This window comes from Orbicella franksi, chromosome 14 (genome assembly GCF_964199315.1).
Source record: "Orbicella franksi chromosome 14, jaOrbFran1.1, whole genome shotgun sequence".
Lineage (NCBI taxonomy): Eukaryota > Metazoa > Cnidaria > Anthozoa > Scleractinia > Merulinidae > Orbicella > Orbicella franksi.
The window spans coordinates 16,023,398-16,042,851 of NC_138158.1; the positions used below are offsets into that span (position 1 = coordinate 16,023,398).

At 37.4% G+C, this 19,454-nt stretch overlaps 2 protein-coding genes across 2 annotated transcripts in view; both read right to left on the minus strand.

The window, feature by feature from the left end:
• LOC145467312 (uncharacterized) overlaps positions 1-19,454 on the minus strand; it is a 166,733-nt gene that overhangs the window by 63,428 nt on the left and 83,851 nt on the right. Inside the window, exons 23-35 of the mRNA XM_081450852.1 lie at positions 15,746-16,042; positions 15,136-15,435; positions 14,554-14,850; positions 13,815-14,111; positions 13,209-13,505; positions 12,452-12,748; positions 11,759-12,058; positions 11,159-11,455; positions 10,393-10,692; positions 9,791-10,087; positions 9,026-9,325; positions 8,442-8,741; positions 7,255-7,551 (exon numbers count right to left, since the gene is read on the minus strand). Coding sequence (XP_081306978.1) covers positions 7,255-7,551; positions 8,442-8,741; positions 9,026-9,325; positions 9,791-10,087; positions 10,393-10,692; positions 11,159-11,455; positions 11,759-12,058; positions 12,452-12,748; positions 13,209-13,505; positions 13,815-14,111; positions 14,554-14,850; positions 15,136-15,435; positions 15,746-16,042 — 3,876 coding nt within the window. The remainder of the gene's footprint in view (positions 1-7,254; positions 7,552-8,441; positions 8,742-9,025; positions 9,326-9,790; positions 10,088-10,392; positions 10,693-11,158; positions 11,456-11,758; positions 12,059-12,451; positions 12,749-13,208; positions 13,506-13,814; positions 14,112-14,553; positions 14,851-15,135; positions 15,436-15,745; positions 16,043-19,454) is intronic.
• Positions 1,108-6,722, minus strand: LOC145468650 (muscle, skeletal receptor tyrosine protein kinase-like). The gene is made up of 4 exons (XM_081452365.1): positions 6,716-6,722; positions 5,960-6,262; positions 4,445-4,738; positions 1,108-3,538 (listed from the first exon to the last, which is right to left on the minus strand). Exons 1-4 carry the CDS (start codon positions 6,720-6,722, stop codon positions 3,495-3,497), a joined length of 648 nt encoding a protein of 215 aa, XP_081308491.1. The 3' UTR covers positions 1,108-3,494.

Consider the following 19,454-nt stretch of genomic DNA (forward strand, 5'->3'; position numbering starts at 1 on the left):
TCTTGTATGTACCATCGGAATGTTTGAGTGAAGCCATATGCGACATAAGAATGTAAAATCAAAAAACAAAAACAAAAAAACAAAAACAAAAAAATGAAACAATGTATTAGATAATGGAAGGATTAAAGTTGAAGATGGAGTCGTAATCCTAATCAGCGGAAGGCTGCAGCTCAAGGCAGGACTTAAGATTTGCAGCGTGGCTGATTCGTGCTAAGGAGATCCAATGACTCTCCACATGATGTTATTTTACGACACTCTCCCGAGGATTTTTGTCCGATTTACTTTGAGTTTAAATATCGTTCGTGAATCAACCACATTCATTACCATGAATTTCATTTCACTTTTGCGCTTAGGCCAGTTTGTCACTTTGTACATGTATATCGTAGTCAACGCATGTCTTGCATAGAAATATCCAGGAGATAACCAATTTAATATAGAAACAGGCTACAGAATCGAGGCTCCTTGCAAAGGGGCTAAAGAGTTTCATTGGTTTTGTGAAGCTTTTATGAAGCTCAAGTTATTGACGTCGCCGTCCTATACGAAAATGTCGAAAATACACTAGCTCTTAGGCATTTTGTCTTTGGCAATACGACGAGATAGCGACAGGTTCCCGCGTCCACTGCCACGCCCGTCGAAGTCTTCCCGTCCTCGTATATCAAAGTCCCTAATGTTGCGCATTCTGATGTAGAAAACATATATTTCGACCACTCAAATTTTAAAGCAATACTTTGCAATAAAACCAAAACTCCGTAACTCCTTTTTGCACCACTGTGGTTATTTATACTGTCCAGTAACCACATGTCCTCTTCGTGGACTTCTGATCCTTTATATTATACACTATACTGGCGGACCCGGAAGGTCACCGACACTAATAAAGCTTTCATAAAAAGTCATAAAAAGTAACGAGCCAATGTATAATCCGTCAGAAATACTTTCGTTCACGCAAGTACATAATCGATGTAAATTTGACATTACCAAAACGCCTTACAATGATGTTGCGCATTCGCCGTGAAACTGGATAAAACAACTAACCTGCCTGAGCGAGAGGTACAAAGAAGAAGAATGAAAAAAATGTTTTGAAATCCATCCTAGGAACTGGATGGGCAGCCTTCTTCCCTCAAGCGTGGATTAGGTTCTCAATTCCGTCGATCACATGATTCTATCAATCATCTTCCGCTCATTGATAACTGTCTGACAGATTTGTGTGCAAATGTCTTTCACATTTCCACAATAATGTTGTTACGTCACGCATAAAGTCAAGGACGTGTTTAGTGAGCCTAGATGGAAGACATGCCTCAATACTTGGAACGTCTTAAAATGAAATCGCTCAACACCACAGTTTGAAAAAGTTTATTTAATTTCGACGAATGTGATTATTTCTGACGGCTACAAAAATTAGAAAACGTGGTACTTCTTTTTTTTTCTGCAACGATTTTACCACACACACACTTTCCAGTCAGCGGGTAACAGTTAAATACAATAATACATGAATAAACTCTTCTGCCGTTTACAAGAATTAAGAAAGCCATCCACCAAACCGTTAGCTGTTTTTAATAAAAAAATATTAAGTGTCAGCGTTTTAATGGTTTGCAAATTGTTTCGCTTCCACGTGGCGTTTGTATTTCAATTTCGCTTGAAAATTTAGGTCGGGTTTAGGTTTTGGCTGTAAGTATACAATTGCGGTAGTTTATGTTTTTTTTTCCAATCATTGCATAGGAAATTTAGGAATTTACACACCCACAAAAGAGGGCTTAGCATGATACAATAAAAACATCGAGGTAAACACAAAATATTTAATTTAGAAGCGAAGTCCCGAAGCGGAGATGCTTATCAGATAACGACTGCGAGTCAAATACGTTTGCTTTTAAACATCGCCTTAAATTCCGCACTTAAGATAAAAACATGAAAGAAAAATATTAAGTGTCAGCGTTTGCATGGTTTGCAAGTTGCTTCGCTTCCACGTGGAGTGTGTATTTCAATTTCCTTTGAAAATTTAGGTCAAGTTGAGGTTTTGCGTTTAAGCTAGTATACCATTGCGGTAGTTTGTGGGTTTTTTTTTTTTTTTTTCAATCATTGCTTAGGAAAAAGAAGAACCGTTTCTGGACCGAGTTCTCGCTGCTGTATATGCCTTAGAACTTATTTCAGATTTTTGCCAAAGTGCAGTAGGTAACTCAACTGAAGCTGTTCAGCGTAGTTACAGAATGATTATTCTCTGTTAATACAAGCACTGAGGGTGAAAGCAGTTTACAGCTCAAAAGGACTTGAGACGAGTCATTTTCCACATGCATACGCGTTCTTTAATCGCTGACTTAAGGTTTTTTTTCAGGAATATGGCAAATCTTTAAGTTTGAATACAAATCCTTTGTCTATGCATGACTGCTGCAGTGTGGACAGACGGCTACTTCCGTACAAAGTTATTAAAAATTCATCAAGTTTAAACAAAGGAAATTATGATCGTTACAGTGTTTCGATATGTGCTCTATAGTTAGCATAGGGTTTTACATAGCAGAGCATCGATCTTTCTGTTTTCCCAGAGTTTAAGTTTCGATTGAGATGATATCTTAAACACTCAAGACAGCGTTTTTGCCATATTTTCAAACACCTCAAGGTTAATTCGTCAAAAATACTCCACTGCACGCCGTATTTTCAACTCTCTCCTTGGTGATTGGAAATTTGGTAAAACACGGTCTCTTGTGTTCAATATAGTACATGAAAAATATTATACTAACACTAAAAATATTACTTTCTGTGATAAAGTTACGCTTTCTCTGTGAATGAAAACTTTGTTTTAAAGGATATTTTTACAAAAGGATGATTTTACGTTGTTGATCACGTAGTTACTATCCGGTTTTTTTTTTTTTTTCGTTTCCAGTTTTCTCAAGTAAAACCTGGTAATTGCAATACACGTCATGCGAATTCCGTATTCTCCCTCTCCTTGTTCCCTTTTGTTTCATTTTTTGAAGAATGCGGAAAAAAATCAAGACACAATTTGATAGCGCTGTAAAAGGTACATAAAATCGGTTCAAACTGTACAGAGACACCATTGACGGCTTTGCACCCTATAACACAGTTACTAGTCGTTCAGGAGAGTTGTCGTTGAAAGTTCTTGTAAATATGGTTGGGAGGTATACATTTGATCAGTTATTAGTACGTTAGGAGGATTTTGGTGGCACCGATATTTACAAAGCCGTAAAACCTTGACGAATCCATGAAAGATAATCCAGATGATTATAACCGGTCATCCATGTCTTTTTTTCTGGTATAATCTGGCTTCCCTCTCTCAAAAAAAAAAAACAAAAAAAAGAAAAAAAAATGATTACAAAATCAAATATGTATTAGCATCCTAAGATACAAAGATTATGTAATTAAATAATTTTGCTCAATACGTTACAAATTTCATGTTACTTAGATTGTATATCATAAATTCAGATCTAAAATGTAAATATATGTCTTGTATAATAGAAACAATTACAAAATTACCAGATACCTTTTCCTTACCATCTTATCAAAAAAGAAGCATTCCAGCCGAATCCTGGGCCTGGTTGAAAAAACAACTCACAAAACTTTAAACTAGCAATTTTAAATCAAAATTACTGATGGAAATTTCAATAAAGCACAAATCTAATGTTCTAAGCAAAAATTGGCATGGGTCTCACATTGCTGCAATGAATTCACAATTCGGATTTTTGCCATGGAAATCGGACTTGTAAATTTCGATAAAGCACCTCAAGGATTTGAAGTTCATCCCAAAATCCAAGTAATGCATATTTGTAACAAATACAATGCAACACAGCTATAATTTTGCAATAAAATTATGTTGTGCTTTGTTTCGAATAACGCAACTCCGATTTTTTACACTTAAGAGTAAAAATACGAGTTGTGAATTTTAGTGATATACCTGCAAATCTGAATTTTTGAAGTAAAAACTCTGATTTGCAAGTTCTTATAACTCACACTTTGAAAGTTCGACCTGTGCATTTCCACAAAGCACTTCTTGAACAGTGGAAATGCATGTCGTGAATTCAAATAAGGAGCAACTCAGATTTCAGCTTATACTGAAACATCCAAGTTACGAGTTTCTGTAGCACACAATTCATATGTTAAACTGGTAATATGAGTTGTGAACTTAGGTAAATTAAGACACGGTCCTAATTTTTCCGTTAAAAATCTGGGTTGCCGTGTTTTTGCTTAAGATTTGGTTCTATGCACCAGAAATCCGGCTTGTGAATTAGAATTCGTTAAGGCACATCTCGAGTCGTAAAGTTCCGTAAGGTACTGTACCCTTCGCTCCGAAAGCATGAGCTGGTAATTTCAGCCCAGCAAACTTGCTTGCAACTTGCTTGCATTGGAAAATTCACACATTCCCTTTCCTACTAAAGTCGAAAAAGATGAAAATCCATTGCCGCGGTTTTTGATTGATTGGTGAATTGGCATTAATACTTACAATATTCTTCCACTATAAGCGTCGCGGCAGACGATGTAGTTTGACCGACACTGTTATTAGCTAGACATCTGTATTGAGCAGCGTCTGATAGATGAACATCAATTATTGTCAAATTATGTGTGTCGTTTATTATAGCTGAGCTTAGTCGTGGATTTGCTGCTAAATTCAATTCTTCTTCATTTTTTGTCCATCTAACACTCGGCTTTGGGTTTCCTTCTACCAAACAATGGAAAACAACATCTTGTCCTTCCGCTGCCCGAGTATCCTTTGGATGTTTGGAGATCTCAGGTGCAACTAAAAATAAATAAAGTTAAATAAAGTTATTATTATTATTTATTATTAAAGATACATTATAAAAATTAAAAAAAAAAGGTTAAGAAAACATAGTGATGGAAGATTAATCAATAACGATTTCTTAAAACATAAGCAGGCGAATTTTAAGGTTAGAAGCCGACGTTTCGGCGTCATCGTGACACCATTCTCAAGGAAAAGTGAATAAATAATGCGAAGATTTGATTTCTATACAGTCTATATAAATTAGCATAATTACAAAGAATCACAAGTTCTTCGAGTGAATACCTTTGCGTGAATCGAGTCCGTTTGCACGTTTAGGGATGGTTTAAGAACAATAAACCTACCTAGAGATGGTTAAGAACAATTTCACGTGCTTACTAAATGTCCTAACAAATTTGATTGCCTATAGTTAAGGAGATCGATGCTTTTTGTAAGTATACTTAAACCATCCCTAAACGTGCAAACGGAGTCGATTCTCGCAAAGGTATGCACTTGAAGAACCTGTGATCCTTTGTTATTATGTTTATTCATAGAGACTGTATATAAATCAAATCTTCGCATTATTTATTTACTTTGCCTAGAGAGTGGTGTCACGATGACGCCGAAACATTGGGCTTTAACGTTAATATTCGCCTGCTTATGATGGAAGATTGTTGCTGTTAATGTTTCCTGTTGTTGTTGTTTTCTTTTTTTCTGTTTAAAAGAGAGGTGCCAGCTTAGCAATATCTTATTTGATCCACCGATATCGAGTTCTGGAGTGGTCGCTAACTAGTTCTAATGCTTGAAGCCATTGTTCGATTTAAAAGGACTCTCGGATATTTCTTTTTGTAATCCGAATGTAAAAACTTAGAAGAAGCTTAGATTTCAGCTAGTGGGTAAACACGTAAGAATATACAGGTAATAACTAAACATTATTGGTTTGTGCTGTCCACTGGAGCCAAAAAATTAGATGTGTATAATAAGCGTTTACTTTCTCACTGCCTAATGCTATCATCACGCTATGTTATATGTTGAAATGACGCCACTTCTTAGTGTAGCAATCCAATTGTCCATAGTGATGTGACAAGATAATTCGATGCCAACGATATAATTGAACTATATGATCACAGCCAACCAAACAAATACGGTGAGTAAAATGCACGATAAAATGCTTTGTACTGTAAGGAGAGTTAGAGCTTTCGTCCCAGTTGGTAACTAAATCAACATCACATATTTCATTACATTGAATATCCAGTGAAGCAGCATCGGATGTAGCATTTCCAAATTTGTTGCTCGCCACACATCTGTAGACTCCGCTGTCTGTTCTTTCCACATTCCTTATTGTCAACTGCTGTTTGTTTTCTGAAAAACTGAACCTGGAATTGTCTCTTGCACCTATTGGGGACCCATTTACAGTCCATGATATTGTCGGTCCTGGATTACCATCAGCCTTACAAGATAAAGCAACCGTGTCTCCCTCAGTTTTTTCGTGAGCTTGTGGTTGTACAGTGATGGTGGGTTGTTCTGAAAACAGAAGTAAACGAACTTGTTAAGTCATTAGTCATTTGATAGCCTGCGCAGTACGTCGGCAAAAAAGTCAAAAAAAAAAAAAAAAAAAAAAATGCGATGACACAAATAAGACATCTAGGACCTTGGGTTAGATTCACGAAGGTCAGTAAGGTTACTATTTTATATCTTTTTAAGAATATTCCTTGACAGTAGAACAGTGCTCTCATTTTTTCATTCTGAGTTATATTTAAAGAGACAAAATATATTGTGTTTTAATTGTATTACGTTCATGTGTGGCCGGAAGCCGGCTATTAACTTGCTTTATCATCTTGTAATAGAAATACATCAGAAGTAGGGAAAGAAAAAAACATCAGCTGAACAGAAAAGCAGGTAATCCGTTAATTTCAAATTTTGCCAGAATGGAAATTTTTATTTATTTATTTTTATACAAGCTATCACAAGATGAAATGCTGAACTATAATCCACTACCATCCATGTAGTCTTGTTTTTCCCCCCAGAAAGCTTTTTCAATGTTCCTTGTAGAATCTTTGTATCCAATGTATTTCAATACTTGGTGAAATATGACAATTTAACATGACAACGGGACACTTTCTCTTGAACAAAATCGGAGAGGAAAAACGAAAGTTAACTGATAACGTTTTGATGGTGCCCTGAGACCAGATAACCGGATAATCATTGTTCTGAAGCCCAGAAGGGGGGGGGGGGGGGGGGGGAAGAAGGAAGAAAATCTTAACAATACTTAGAGTACATCAAAAGGCCAAGAGCTACGGCAGATTTGGTCTAAGTGAAAAAGACGTGAAACACGGAACCTAGGATAAAAAAGCGTTGAAAAGCGTAAGCCCTTTGCTTCAAGTGTATTGACGAACAAAGAAAGAGGTTCAAACTATACTAGGATACATCTTGAGCAGAAAGCGCTTCGTCAATTAAAAAAATTCCTCGCTTTAAGCTCCCTGGATTTCCGAAAGAAACACACCCTAATTCACAGTAAGGAAAGACAGATCACTCGCCTTCCTGATCGGTGATGACAACAATAGGTTCACTGGCTGGTCCATTTCCCTTCTCAGTAGATGCATACACACGCACACTGTAGTTTATATAATCTTGTAAATGTGTCACATTCTTTTGGAGTTCTGGATAGTTGACTGTGACACTACCATTGTGCTTCGTTGTTAGTGACTGAAAGGTGATAGTGTAAGTCAAGATGACACCATTCTGATCAGCAACTGGAACTTCATTCCACTGAACAAAAATGCTGGTTGAGCTGCTTTTATACCCTATCACATTGACTGGCGCAGCTGTAGGTTCTGACGTGAATCAAGATAATAAAATACTTCTTTTGAGTAAATTGATTTGGACATGTTTACACAAGTTCGTGTATAGTTTGCAATTATCTTTTTTATAGCAGTCCTGTGATGTTATTGTCCTCGAGAGGCAAGAAAACGTGAAATTAATTCCAGGAAGTAATTAATAGATCAAGTTGAGCTCTCGGTGGCAGACAGCAAATTCAATGCATTATTTGGCATGTTACTTAACTTTTGGGAATTTTTCGTTTTGAATATAACTGAATGAATATTGTTGCTTTCTTGGCTTGTTTCGGGATTCAAATTAACCAAGACAGCGAAGACTACTGTTGTGTTTCGATAAATTCCACGTTATTTTACGCTAAAACAAGACATTTATCATTCAGTCATTTCAAGACGACTGATAACTCAGCGATATTGCTGTATACTGGCCCGGGCTAGAGTTTAGCAAGCAACAAAGAACTTTTACAAATAGCGCGCCTCCAAGCCATGCGAACCACGCTTTCTTTCTTTAATTTATAAAACAACCAACCTAGAGCGCAATTAGCTAACTTTCTCTACCAAGAGTGCAATGTAGAAATTGGGATTAAATGCGTCACGACACCTTCTTAGGAATATCGTTCAGGTCAAAACTGACATTAGCTTTCTTTCGAACAAAGCCCTCTAGCAAAGCTTGAGGCTAAAACAACTGGAAAATGCATTGATCATTGAACAACGAGTAGTTTTCCAGTTATATCGTGAGAGCTTTAAAATACTTTCACATCTTTCGCCGCTGGAGTCCAAAACAAGACAAACTTTTAAAGCCTCGGCTGATGAGAGAATTCCCGAGTAGAACAAATCAGTAAGAAACTGTCTCAAAACTCAAAGGCATAAAGTATTAAAAACGTACTTACTATCTTGATCGGTTCGAACAAAAATAACAGGATCACTGCGTGGTCCAGCTCCTTTGACAGTAGATGCAAACACTGCGATATTGTAGTTAACGTACTCCTTTAGATTTGTCAATTCCGTTTGGCGAACAGAGCCATTTACTTGAACAGCTCCATTGTCATTCTCTGTTTGTGAGTGGTAAGTAATGGTGTAACCCGTGATGATACCATTTTGTTCATTAGCTGGAACTTCATCCCAAATGACTAAAATGCTGGTTGAGCTGCTGTTCTGTCCTTGTACATTTTGTGGAGCACCATCAGGACCTGATATAGAAGTTAAAAACAGAGTTATAATGCAACGAATGGGATGGGGCGTAACTTGCTAAACAATCCTCAGGATTTTTTTTCCTTTTTTAGATTTGCGATAACTTTCCAACGGCTTTTTCTGTGCTCCTTGAATTTTTTTTTTAAAGTCGAATGCAATACATCTCAAAAAGCCTAGCTTAAAAACAAAACATTTCGCAACTGACTTCTATTGACCAGATTCCCTGAATCTTTTAATAAAATGGCATACATCAAAGGGAAACTTAAAAAGGAAATTAACTTACTATCCTGGTCTGTTTTAACAACAATGAAAGGAACACTAGCAGGTCCATCTCCTTTGACAGTAGAAGCAAACACTATGATATTGTAGTTGACGTACTCCTTTAGACCGGTCAATTCCTTTTGACGATCATCAGGACCAGCTGGAATACTTCCATTGTCATTCTCTGCTTGTGACTGGTAAGTAATCATGTAACCCGTAATGATACCATTCTGTTGATCAGCTGGAACTTCATCCCACATAACTAAGATGCTTGTTGAGCTGCTGTTCTGTCCTCTTACATTTTGTGGAGCACCATCAGGTTCTGACGCAGAGGTTAAAAACAGATTTACATTGCAAACGAATGGGATAGGGCTCTAGTTCCTTGTACTCCGAGAGACTAGTTATGGAACGTATTTGGGTAAAATCTATATACTGTAAGAAATGTAAAGATGATTTTCACTGCTAGGTCAGACCAGTTGTTCTTGAGAGGGAAATAACTGGAGTTCGCGTTATCGCAGGAATTGGTCTTAACAAACATAGAAAGAATAGAAAATGATTCGAAATTGCATCATTTCTTTCCTCACAGAGATTTCCCTCTATTCTCATACACCCCTCAAGTGCTGAGTATTTTGGTATCAATTAACTTAGCATGATGCCTTCTTTACCTATAACTCCACAAATGTTTGCTTTCAAAAGACACCTCTATCGATTGAAGTTTTTGAAATAAATTGAAGTATGAAATTACTGAGACAACCAATCAAAAATAATGCTTAGAAAAATTACTTACTATCCTGGTCGGTTCTAACAACGATAGGAACACTGGTTGGGCCATCTCCCTTCACAGTAGATGCAAACACTGTGATATTGTAGTTAACGTACTCCTTTAGATCTGTCAATTCCGTTTGGCGAACAGAGTCATTTACTTGAACAGTTCCATTGTCATTCTCTGTTTGTGAATGGTAAGTAATTGTGTAACCCGTGATGATACCACTCTGTTGATTAGCTGGAACTCCATTCCACGTGACTAAGATGCTGGTTGAGCTGCTGTTCTGTCCTTGTACATTTTGTGGAGCACCATCAGGTTCTAATATACAAGTTATAAACAAAGTTATATTGAAGCCAACGGGTTGGACCTCAGCAAATAGCTAAAAAAGCCTGAGTATTTTTTTTCTCAGGCTTGTCATAGCCTCACAACAGCTTTTTCACAGTTTCTTTTCCGTGTTTCTTCAAATTTGAATGCAATAAATCTTAAGCGGCAGGACCCAAAAAACAAATCTTTCGCAACTCAACTTTACTGACCAGATTCCCTGAGTCTTTAAATGAAATGCCATAAATCTGTAAGCATCCACCATGACGATCAAAGGGAAACTTATAAGGAAATCTACTTACTATCTTGACCTGTTCTAACAACAATCGGAGGATCACTGGCTGGTCCATCTCCTTTGACAGTAGATGCAAACACTGTGATATTGTAGTTGACCCACTCCTTTAGATTCACCAATTCCTTTAGACGATCATCAGGACCAGCTAGAACATTCCCACTGTCATTTTCTGTTTGTGAGTAGTAAGTAACTGTGTAACCCATGATGATACCATTCTGTTGATCAGCTGGAACTTTATCCCACATAACTAAGATGCTTGTTGAGCTGCTGTTCTGTCCTCTAACATTTTGTGGAGCACCATCAGTTTCTGACGCAGAGGTTAAAAACAGATTTACATGGCAAACGAATGGTGTAGGGCCCTAGTTCCTTGTACTCCCAGAGACTATTTATGGAACGTATTTGGGTAATATCTATATACTGTAAGAAATGTAAAGATGATTTTCACTGCCAGGTCAGACCAGTTGTTCTTGAGAGGGAAATCACTGGAGTTCGCGTTATCGTAGCAATTGGTCTTAACAAACATAGAAAGAATAGAAAATGAATTCGAAATTGCATCATCTCTTTCCTCACAGAGATTTCCCTCGATTCTCATACACCCCTCAAGTGCTGAGTATTTTGGTATCAATTAACTTAGCATGATGCCTACTTTAGCTATAACTCCACAAATGTTTGCTTTCAAAAGAACCCTCTATCGATTTAAGTTCTTGAAATAAATTGGAGTATGAAATTACTGAAACAACCACTCAAAAATAATGCTTAGAAAAATTACTTACTATCCTGGTCGGTTCTAACAACAATAGGAACACTGGCTGGGCCATCTCCCTTCACAGTAGATGCAAACACTGTGATATTGTAGTTAACGTACTCCTTTAGATTTGTCAATTCCGTTTGGCGAACAGAGCCATTTACTTGAACAGTTCCATTGTCATTCTCTGTTTGTGAGTGGTGAGTAATGATGTAACCCGTGATGATACCACTCTGTTGATTAGCTGGAACTCCATTCCACATGACTAGGATGCTGGTTGAGCTGCTGTTCTGTCCTTGTACATTTTGTGGAGCACCATCAGGTTCTAATATACAAGTTATAAACAAAGTTATATTGAAGCCAACGGGTTGGACCTCAGCAAATAGCTAGAGAAGCCTGAGTATTTTTTTTTTCTCAGGCTTGTCATAGCCTTACAACAGCTTTTTCACAGTTTCTTTTCCGTGTTTCTTCAAATTTGAATGCAATAAATATTAAGCGGCAGGACCTTGAAAAACTTTCGTAACCCAACTTTATTGACCAGATTCCCTGAGTCTTTAAATGAAATGCCATAAATCTGTAAGCATCCACCATCACAATCAAAGGGAAACTTATAAGGAAATCTACTTACTATCTTGACCTGTTCTAACAACAATCGGAGGATCACTGGCTGGTCCATCTCCTTTGACAGTAGATGCAAACACTGTGATATTGTAGTTGACCCACTCCTTTAGATTTACCAATTCCTTTTGACGATCATCAGGACCAGCTAGAACATTCCCACTGTCATTTTCTGTTTGTGAGTAGTAAGTAACTGTGTAACCCGTGATGATACCATTCTGTTGATCAGCTGGAACTTCATCCCACATGACTAAGATGCTTGTTGAGTTGCTGTTCTGTCCTCTAACATTTTGTGGAGCACCATCAGGTTCTGACGCAGAAGTTGAAAACAGAGTTATATTGCAACGAACGGGATAGGGCCTTATTACCTTGTGCTACCAGGGACTACTTAAGGAACGTATGTGGGTAAAATCTATATATTGTTAGAAGTTTGGAGATGATTTTTACCGCCAGATCAGACCAGTTGTTACTTAGAGGGAATTTACTGAAGGTCAATCAAGCCCATTGACTCGCTTTCACAAACATGCGTGAAGAACAGGAAATGAAATTGCATCATCCCTCTTCTCGGAAAGATTCCCATAAAATCCCTTTTGGCCCCTTAAGTGCTACATATTTTGGGATCAGTTAATTTGGCATCATGCCTTCTTCACCTATAACTACACAATAATGACTAAAACAAATAATGATAAGAAAAATTACATACTATCCTGGTCTGTTCTCACAACAATGGGGTCACTGGCTGGTCCATCTCCTTTGACAGTAAATGCAAAAACTGTGATATTGTAGTTGACATACTCCTTTAGAACCGTCAATGCCATTACACGAACAGAGCCATTTACGTGAACATTCCCATTGTCATACTCTGTTTGCGACTGGTAAGTAACCATGTAACCCTTGATGATACCATTCCGTTGATCAGCTGAAACTCTATCCCAGGTGACTATGATGCTGGTTGAGCTGCTGTTATGTCCTCTCACGTTTTGTGGAGCACCATTAGGTTCTGACGCAGAGGTTAAAAACAGATTTACATTGCAACGAATAAGATATGGCCTTAGTACCTTTTACTCCCAGAGGCTAGTTATAGAACGTATCAGGGTAAAATCTATATACCGTAAGAAATTTGAAGATGATTTTCACTGCCAGGTCAGACCAGTTGTACCTGAGAGGGAAATCACTGGAGTTCGCGTTATTGTGTCAAGTGGTCTTAACAAACATAGGAAGAAGAGGAAATGAAATTGCATCACCTCTTTCCTCAGAGAGATATCCCTCAAATATGTCACGGTCCTCAAGTGTTGAGTATTTTGGTATCAATTAACTTAGCATGATGCCTTTTTCAGCTCTAAACACACAAATGTTTGTTTTCCAAGGACACCTCTATCGATTGAAGGTCTCGAAATAAATCGAAGTATAAAAATTACTGAAGCAGCCACTCAAAAATAATGCTTAGAAAAATTACTTACCATCCTGGTCTGTTTTAACGACAATAGGAACACTGACTGGTCCCTCTCCTTTCACAGTAGATGCAAACACTGTGATATTGTAGTTGACGTGCTCCTTTAGATTTGTCAATTTCGTTTGATGAACAGAGCCATTTACTTGAACAGTTCCATTGTCATTCTCTGTTTGTGAGTGGTAAGTAATGGTGTAACCCGTGATGATACCATTCTGTTGATCAGCTGAAACTTTATCCCACGTGACTAAGATGCTGGTTGAGCTGCTGTTCAGTCCTCGCACATTTTGAGGAGCACCGTCAGGTTCTGATACAGAAGTTAAAAGCTAAGTTATATAGTAGGAAATGCGATGTGGCCTCATTACCCTGTTAGAAAATGCTGACACCCTTTTTATTTATTTTTTCTTTTTGTCGCTAGCCTTTTCAACACTAGTTTTATTGTAGATCGAGAGCATTTACCACGATTAATAATAATGAAAAGGGAAAACTTAGCAGAAAGATAGCGTGAAGGTTATTAGCTACAATATCAGATAGAATTTGTATATGTTTATGCAGTTTATACATCTTTGCCTCGACATCCACCAAAAAAGCTAGATAATCAAGAAAGATTACTTACTATCCTGATCTGTCCTAACAACTATGGGGTCACTGAGTGGTCCATCTCCTTTGACTGTAGACGCAAACACTGTGATATTGTAATTGACGTACTCCTTTAGATTCGTCAATTCCATTTGACGAACAGAGCCATTTACTTGAAGATTCCCATTGCAATTTTCTGTTTGTGACTGGTAAGTAATAGTGTAAAATGTGATGTTACCATTCTTTTGATCAGCTGGAACTTCATGCCACATGACTAAGATGATGGTTGAGCTGATGTTCTGTCCTCTCACATTTTGTGGAGCACCATTGGGTTCTGACGCAGAAGTTAAGAACAGATTTACATTGCAAACGAATGGGACAGGGCTAAAGTACCGTGTACTCCCAAAGGCTAGTTATGGAACGTATCAGGGTAAAATCTATACACCGTAAGAAATTTGAAGATGATTTTTACTGCCAGGTCAGACCAGTTGGAGTTCGCGTTATTGCGTCAATTGGTCTTCACAAACATAGGAAGAATAGGAAATGAAATTGCATCATCTCTTTTCTCGGAGAGATATCCCTCAAATATGTTACAAACCCTCCAGTGCTGATTGTTTTGGTATCAATTAATTTAGCATGATTTCTTCTTTACCTATAACTAAACACATGTTTGCTTTTAAAAGACACCTCTATCGATTGAAGTTCTTGAAATAAATTGAAGTATAAAATTACTGAAAAAAACACCCAAAAATAATGCTTAGAAAAAAAATACTTACTATCCTGGTCTGTTCTAACAACAATAGGAACACTGGCTGGTCCCTCTCCTTTCACAGTAGATGCAAAGAATGTTATATTGTAGTTGACGTACTCCTTTAGATTTGTCAATTCCGTTTGACGAACAGAGCCATTTACTTGAACAGCGCCATTGTCATTCTCTGTTTGTGAGTGGTAGGTAATGGTGTAACCCGTGATGATACCATTCTGTTGATCAGCTGGAACCTCATCCCACGCGACTAAGATGCTGGTTGAGCTGCTGTTCTGTCCTTGTACATTTTGTGGAGCACCATCAGGTTCTAATATACAAGTTATAAACAAAGTTATATTGAAGCCGATGGGTTGGGCCTCAGTAGCATGCTAAAGAATCCTGATTATTTTTGCTTTTCATCCTTGTCATAGCCTCATAACAGCTTTTTCCGAGTTTCTTTTCCGCCACACATCTTAAGTGGCAGGAGCTTGAAAACAAATCTTACACAAGTCACCTTTACTGACCAGATTTCCTTAGTCTTTCACTGAAATGGCACAAACCTGTAAGCACCCACATAACGGTCAGAGGAAAACTTATAAGGAAATCTACTTACTATCTTGGTCTGTTCTAACAACAGTGGGAGGATCACTGGCCGGTCCATCTCCTTTGACAGTAGATGCAAACACTGCGATATTGTAGTTGACCCACCCCTTTAGATTGGCCAATTCCCTTTGACGATCATCAGGACCAGCTAGAACATTCCCATTGTCATTTTCTGTTTGTGAGTGGTAAGTAATTGTGTAACCCGTAATGATACCATTCTGTTGATTAGCTGGAACTTCTTCCCATATGACGGAGATGCTTGTTGAGCTGCTGTTCACTCCTCTTACATTTTGTGGAGCACCATCAGGTTCTGATACAGAAGTTAAAAGCTGAGTTATTCAGTAGTGAATGCGATGTAGCTTTAGTCCCTTGTTTTTAAATGCTGACACCCCTTTCAGTTTTTTTTTCTACTTGTCGTTGGCCTTTTAAACACTAGTTTTTTTTGTATATCGAGAGCATTTACCATGATAAATAATCATAAAAAGGGAATGTGTACCAGAAAGATATCGTGTAGGTTATTAGTTACAATATCAGACAGATCTGTATATGTTTATGCAGTTGATACATCTTTGCCTAGACATCCACCAAAAAAATCTTGAAAATCAAGATAGATTACTTACTATCCTGATCTGTTCTAACAACAATGGGGTCACTAGGTGGTCCATCTCCCTTGGCGGTAGATGAAAACACTGTGATATTGTAGTTGACGAACTCCTTTAGATTTGTCAATTCCGTTTGACGAAGAGAAGTATTTACTTGAACATTTCCATTGTCATTTTCTGTCTGTGACTGGTAAGTAATGGTGTAACCCGTGATGATACCATTCTGTTGATCAGCTGGAACTTTATCCCAAATGACTAAGATGCTGGTTGAGCTGCTGTTCTGTCCATACACATTTTGTGGAACACCGTAAGGTTCTGATTTAAAACAAACAAACAAGTTTACTTTGCACAGAGTGTGGCCAGCTTTAATATCTCCTCAAAGTAATTAGTAAAGTAAAACATCGCAATTTATCTACAATTGTACAAAACTAAACTTTCTTGCATCAGAACCGTTACTTTCAAATTACAATAACAATTAGCAATGCTTACAATACCAACAATATTTAAAATAGTAAGATAATTTTCTTTAACAAGAATTGATTCTAACTAACAGTAATACTAAAAATAAGGAGAAAACTAAAAATAATACAACTAACAGATGCAATACTATTACTGCCACTACTATATTATTCTAAGAAATGGCAAAAGTAAATATACAACAAAAAAAAAAAAAGAAGAAGAAGAAAAGGCCGAAAGAAAGCGAAATATATAGGGCCACGAAATACTAAATTGAAGCTGATTTTTTGAAAAGGAGAAACTTAATATTATTCAAGAAAAATAGTTTAAAAAAATAGTTAAAAAAAATAGTTCACAGGAGAGTTAAGGGAGTTATAATGAGTGGAGTTTTTTAGTGAACTTTCTGTTAAAATACGTTTTTTGTTCGTGTAACAAATGAAACGTGTTTTTCTGTTATTAAATTGCATCTAACCTGATGAGCGTATTCTATCGAGGATGGTCGAACATTTTTGTACGAAGAGGACCAGATGTAACATCTAACAAGTAGTAAACAATGATTTAATAAAGAGGCGCTTTTTTCTCCTTTGAGATCTAAACTTTGGCATATGGTTAAAACTTGTGAGGCTGGTAGTAAATCAGCCGAGACGAAAAAATTGTTTAAAACTATTCCAAAAGGCTTCCTTGATCGGGCATTCCCAGAAAAGATAAAGCAACGTTTCTTGTGCTCTTTGCCAAAAGCAACAGAGATCTGATTCCGAAAGTTTAATTGTACTTGAAAGTTTAATAATTTTGTAGCGATTTTGCTGTGGAGAAATTCGAACTGGAAGTTCCTTAGTTTCGTACTTAATGTACATATCCTAAGGTAGTAGATAAATTGACGTTCTCTTCTCCATTTCTTTTGTTTTTGCTCTTTTTTTGCTGAACGAGTACACGTTTTGTCGACGAGATTTTGTAAGCTGACTGACTTGGTTTGTTGGACGAGTTCTGTACAGGAGCTTGGTTTGTTGGAAGAGTTCTGGATATTTTTTACCCGGTAATGTCAATTCCAAAGATCTCATAGCAATCCTAATAGCCGTAGTTATAGCACTCCTAATGGCTGAAGTTACTCCATGGAATTCGAGGAACGAAACTGGAAAAAAATAACTTATCTTTGAAACAACTGTAAGTTATTAATTTTAAATCACTTGTCATCAGATCGTTAATTTTCATCCCCAATGCATTAGCCCATTATTTATAAAAGATAGCCTTGGCTGCAATTCTGGCAATCGAGTTACTCCAAATATGATCAGCACTGAAATTAGCTGAAGAGACAAGGGAATCCCTATAATTTAAGTCCGTCCACAGCTCAGTAGGTTCTCGGATGAAAACATCTTTATATCAAGTTTTCGGACATCTTTTGGCACCTGCATGTTGCGGCTATTTCTTTTTCCTTTGCGTTTTTCTGTTCTGCATGTTAATGCCGTTTCCCAAATTCTGCACGCTTTTATGTTTCGTTTCGTACGTAAATTTCGTCCCGTATATATTCGTGTTATCTTTCCATGTTCATTCGTGTCAGTTTATCGTCCGTTACCCTTGTAACATTTTTTGGTTCCCTGAACCTCGCCTTTCCAGCATTTGGGAAGCCGTTTTAGTTCATCGTCTGTTTTGTATTTCCTTTTAGTTTTCTGCTCTCTTCGGTCAGTTATTTTGTAGTAATTCATTTTATGTTTATTTCTAGGAATTTATCTTCTTACTTAAGAAAGTTATTAAATTTGCTGGATGTATTAGAAGTCGGCCCTCTGCCTCTTCAGTACCAAATAACCAAGAAAAACTAATTTCGGCCCATCTTAGATAATGAAAATTGAAAAAAGCACTTCCATTTAGATTTGCAGTCGTTAGAAATATACTTAAGTATCCATGAGATTTTCAAGGCTTTATTAAATTATATTATGTCTAGCATCTTTTGGCCTCCATCTTGGTAATCTGCTAACGTTTGAGTCGGCTTAATTTGGTCGCCCTTGCTATCCCAAAGGAATTTAAAAAAAGGCGATCGTTTGTTTAAATCTTTCAGCCATTTTGGGCACGACGTTGTTGATGACAGAACATAAACAAGTTGTGATGCAGCTAGTGCCATAATAACTGCGATTTTACCGATTAAGGTCAATCTCTTGTTTCTCCCATTATTCAAGATATCCTCTACCTTATGAACCTTCTCTTCGTAATAATTTGTTCTTCTTACTTTTTTCACAATCAGTGCAGAACCAAAAACCTAAAGCCTTAACCTTGCCATTCGCCCATTTAAGATTTAAGAGCACATAATCGGGTTTGACTCTTTCTTGGAGCCGACCCAAATAGCTTCAGTTTTTTTCGCAATCTCATCCCAGGCCCAAACCCTCACCGAATTTTTGCATATAGCAAAGGAGCACTTAAGCGATTTTTGAGTTCCATCTAAAAATTGCATGTTGACTGAGCTTACAATCGGTGCTGACTACTGTGATTCCTTTAAGGTTACAGTATACCTTCGGGTCGGCAATTTTCTTCAAATTTGGATTTTTGGGTCAAAATAGAGGTCGAAGAATAATCTCTAATTTCTGAAAAAAATTTTTGAAAAAGGCTAAATATTGGCGGAGAAATGGCGGTTTTACGTTTTCACCGGAAGTAAAAGTTTACCTCTTGATTGACAGCCCTGTGGCGCGTATGCAATCAACCGAGACGATTTTCGCGGGAATTACCTATATGGATGTCACGAATTGACTACTCAGTTGATCAGCATTGTTGTTCTGACTACCCAGCATTTTTGATATTAGGCGTGTCTCTATTAAGTTATAAGTAAACATAGACCACGTTTAAACTATGGACCGGTTCGAAAAAGCGAAAACAGCGAAGAACGAATGCAAATACATCAATGAGTGAAGAAGCGAAAGTTCGCCACGCGGATGAAGCTATAGTTATCGTATAAGGCGGGCAAATATTCGTGGTGAGAGAAAAGAAAGGTTCTGTAAAAATTTCGGAACTTGACAGCAATAACAGGGATGCTGACAGAGACTCTTCTGATGAGTCCGATATCGACGAATCGTCGGACTCATTGAGACCATTTGAAATGTTATCCATGCACAGTTGCTCACACACAGTAGCTCTCCGCGCTGTCTTTTGTTTGTTTCCTTCGCTCAGCCACTCTAGCGTTCGTATCCTTTTTAGTCTTCCCCATTTTGCCAGACCAGCTTCAAGAAATACCGAGCTACAGAAAAATTATCTCTCTGCCTTCGGTTCCTTGAGCGCATTGCGAAACACA

Bases quoted from the DNA above. Each gene is read 5' to 3' on its own strand.
- LOC145468650 (XM_081452365.1), bottom strand. The intron at 4,739-5,959 runs GTAATGAAATAT...ATTTATTTTTAG, and splicing joins TGCTTCACTGGATATTCAAT to TTGCACCTGAGATCTCCAAA. The intron at 3,539-4,444 runs GTAAGTATTAAT...TTTTTCAACCAG, and splicing joins GCTTATAGTGGAAGAATATT to GCCCAGGATTCGGCTGGAAT.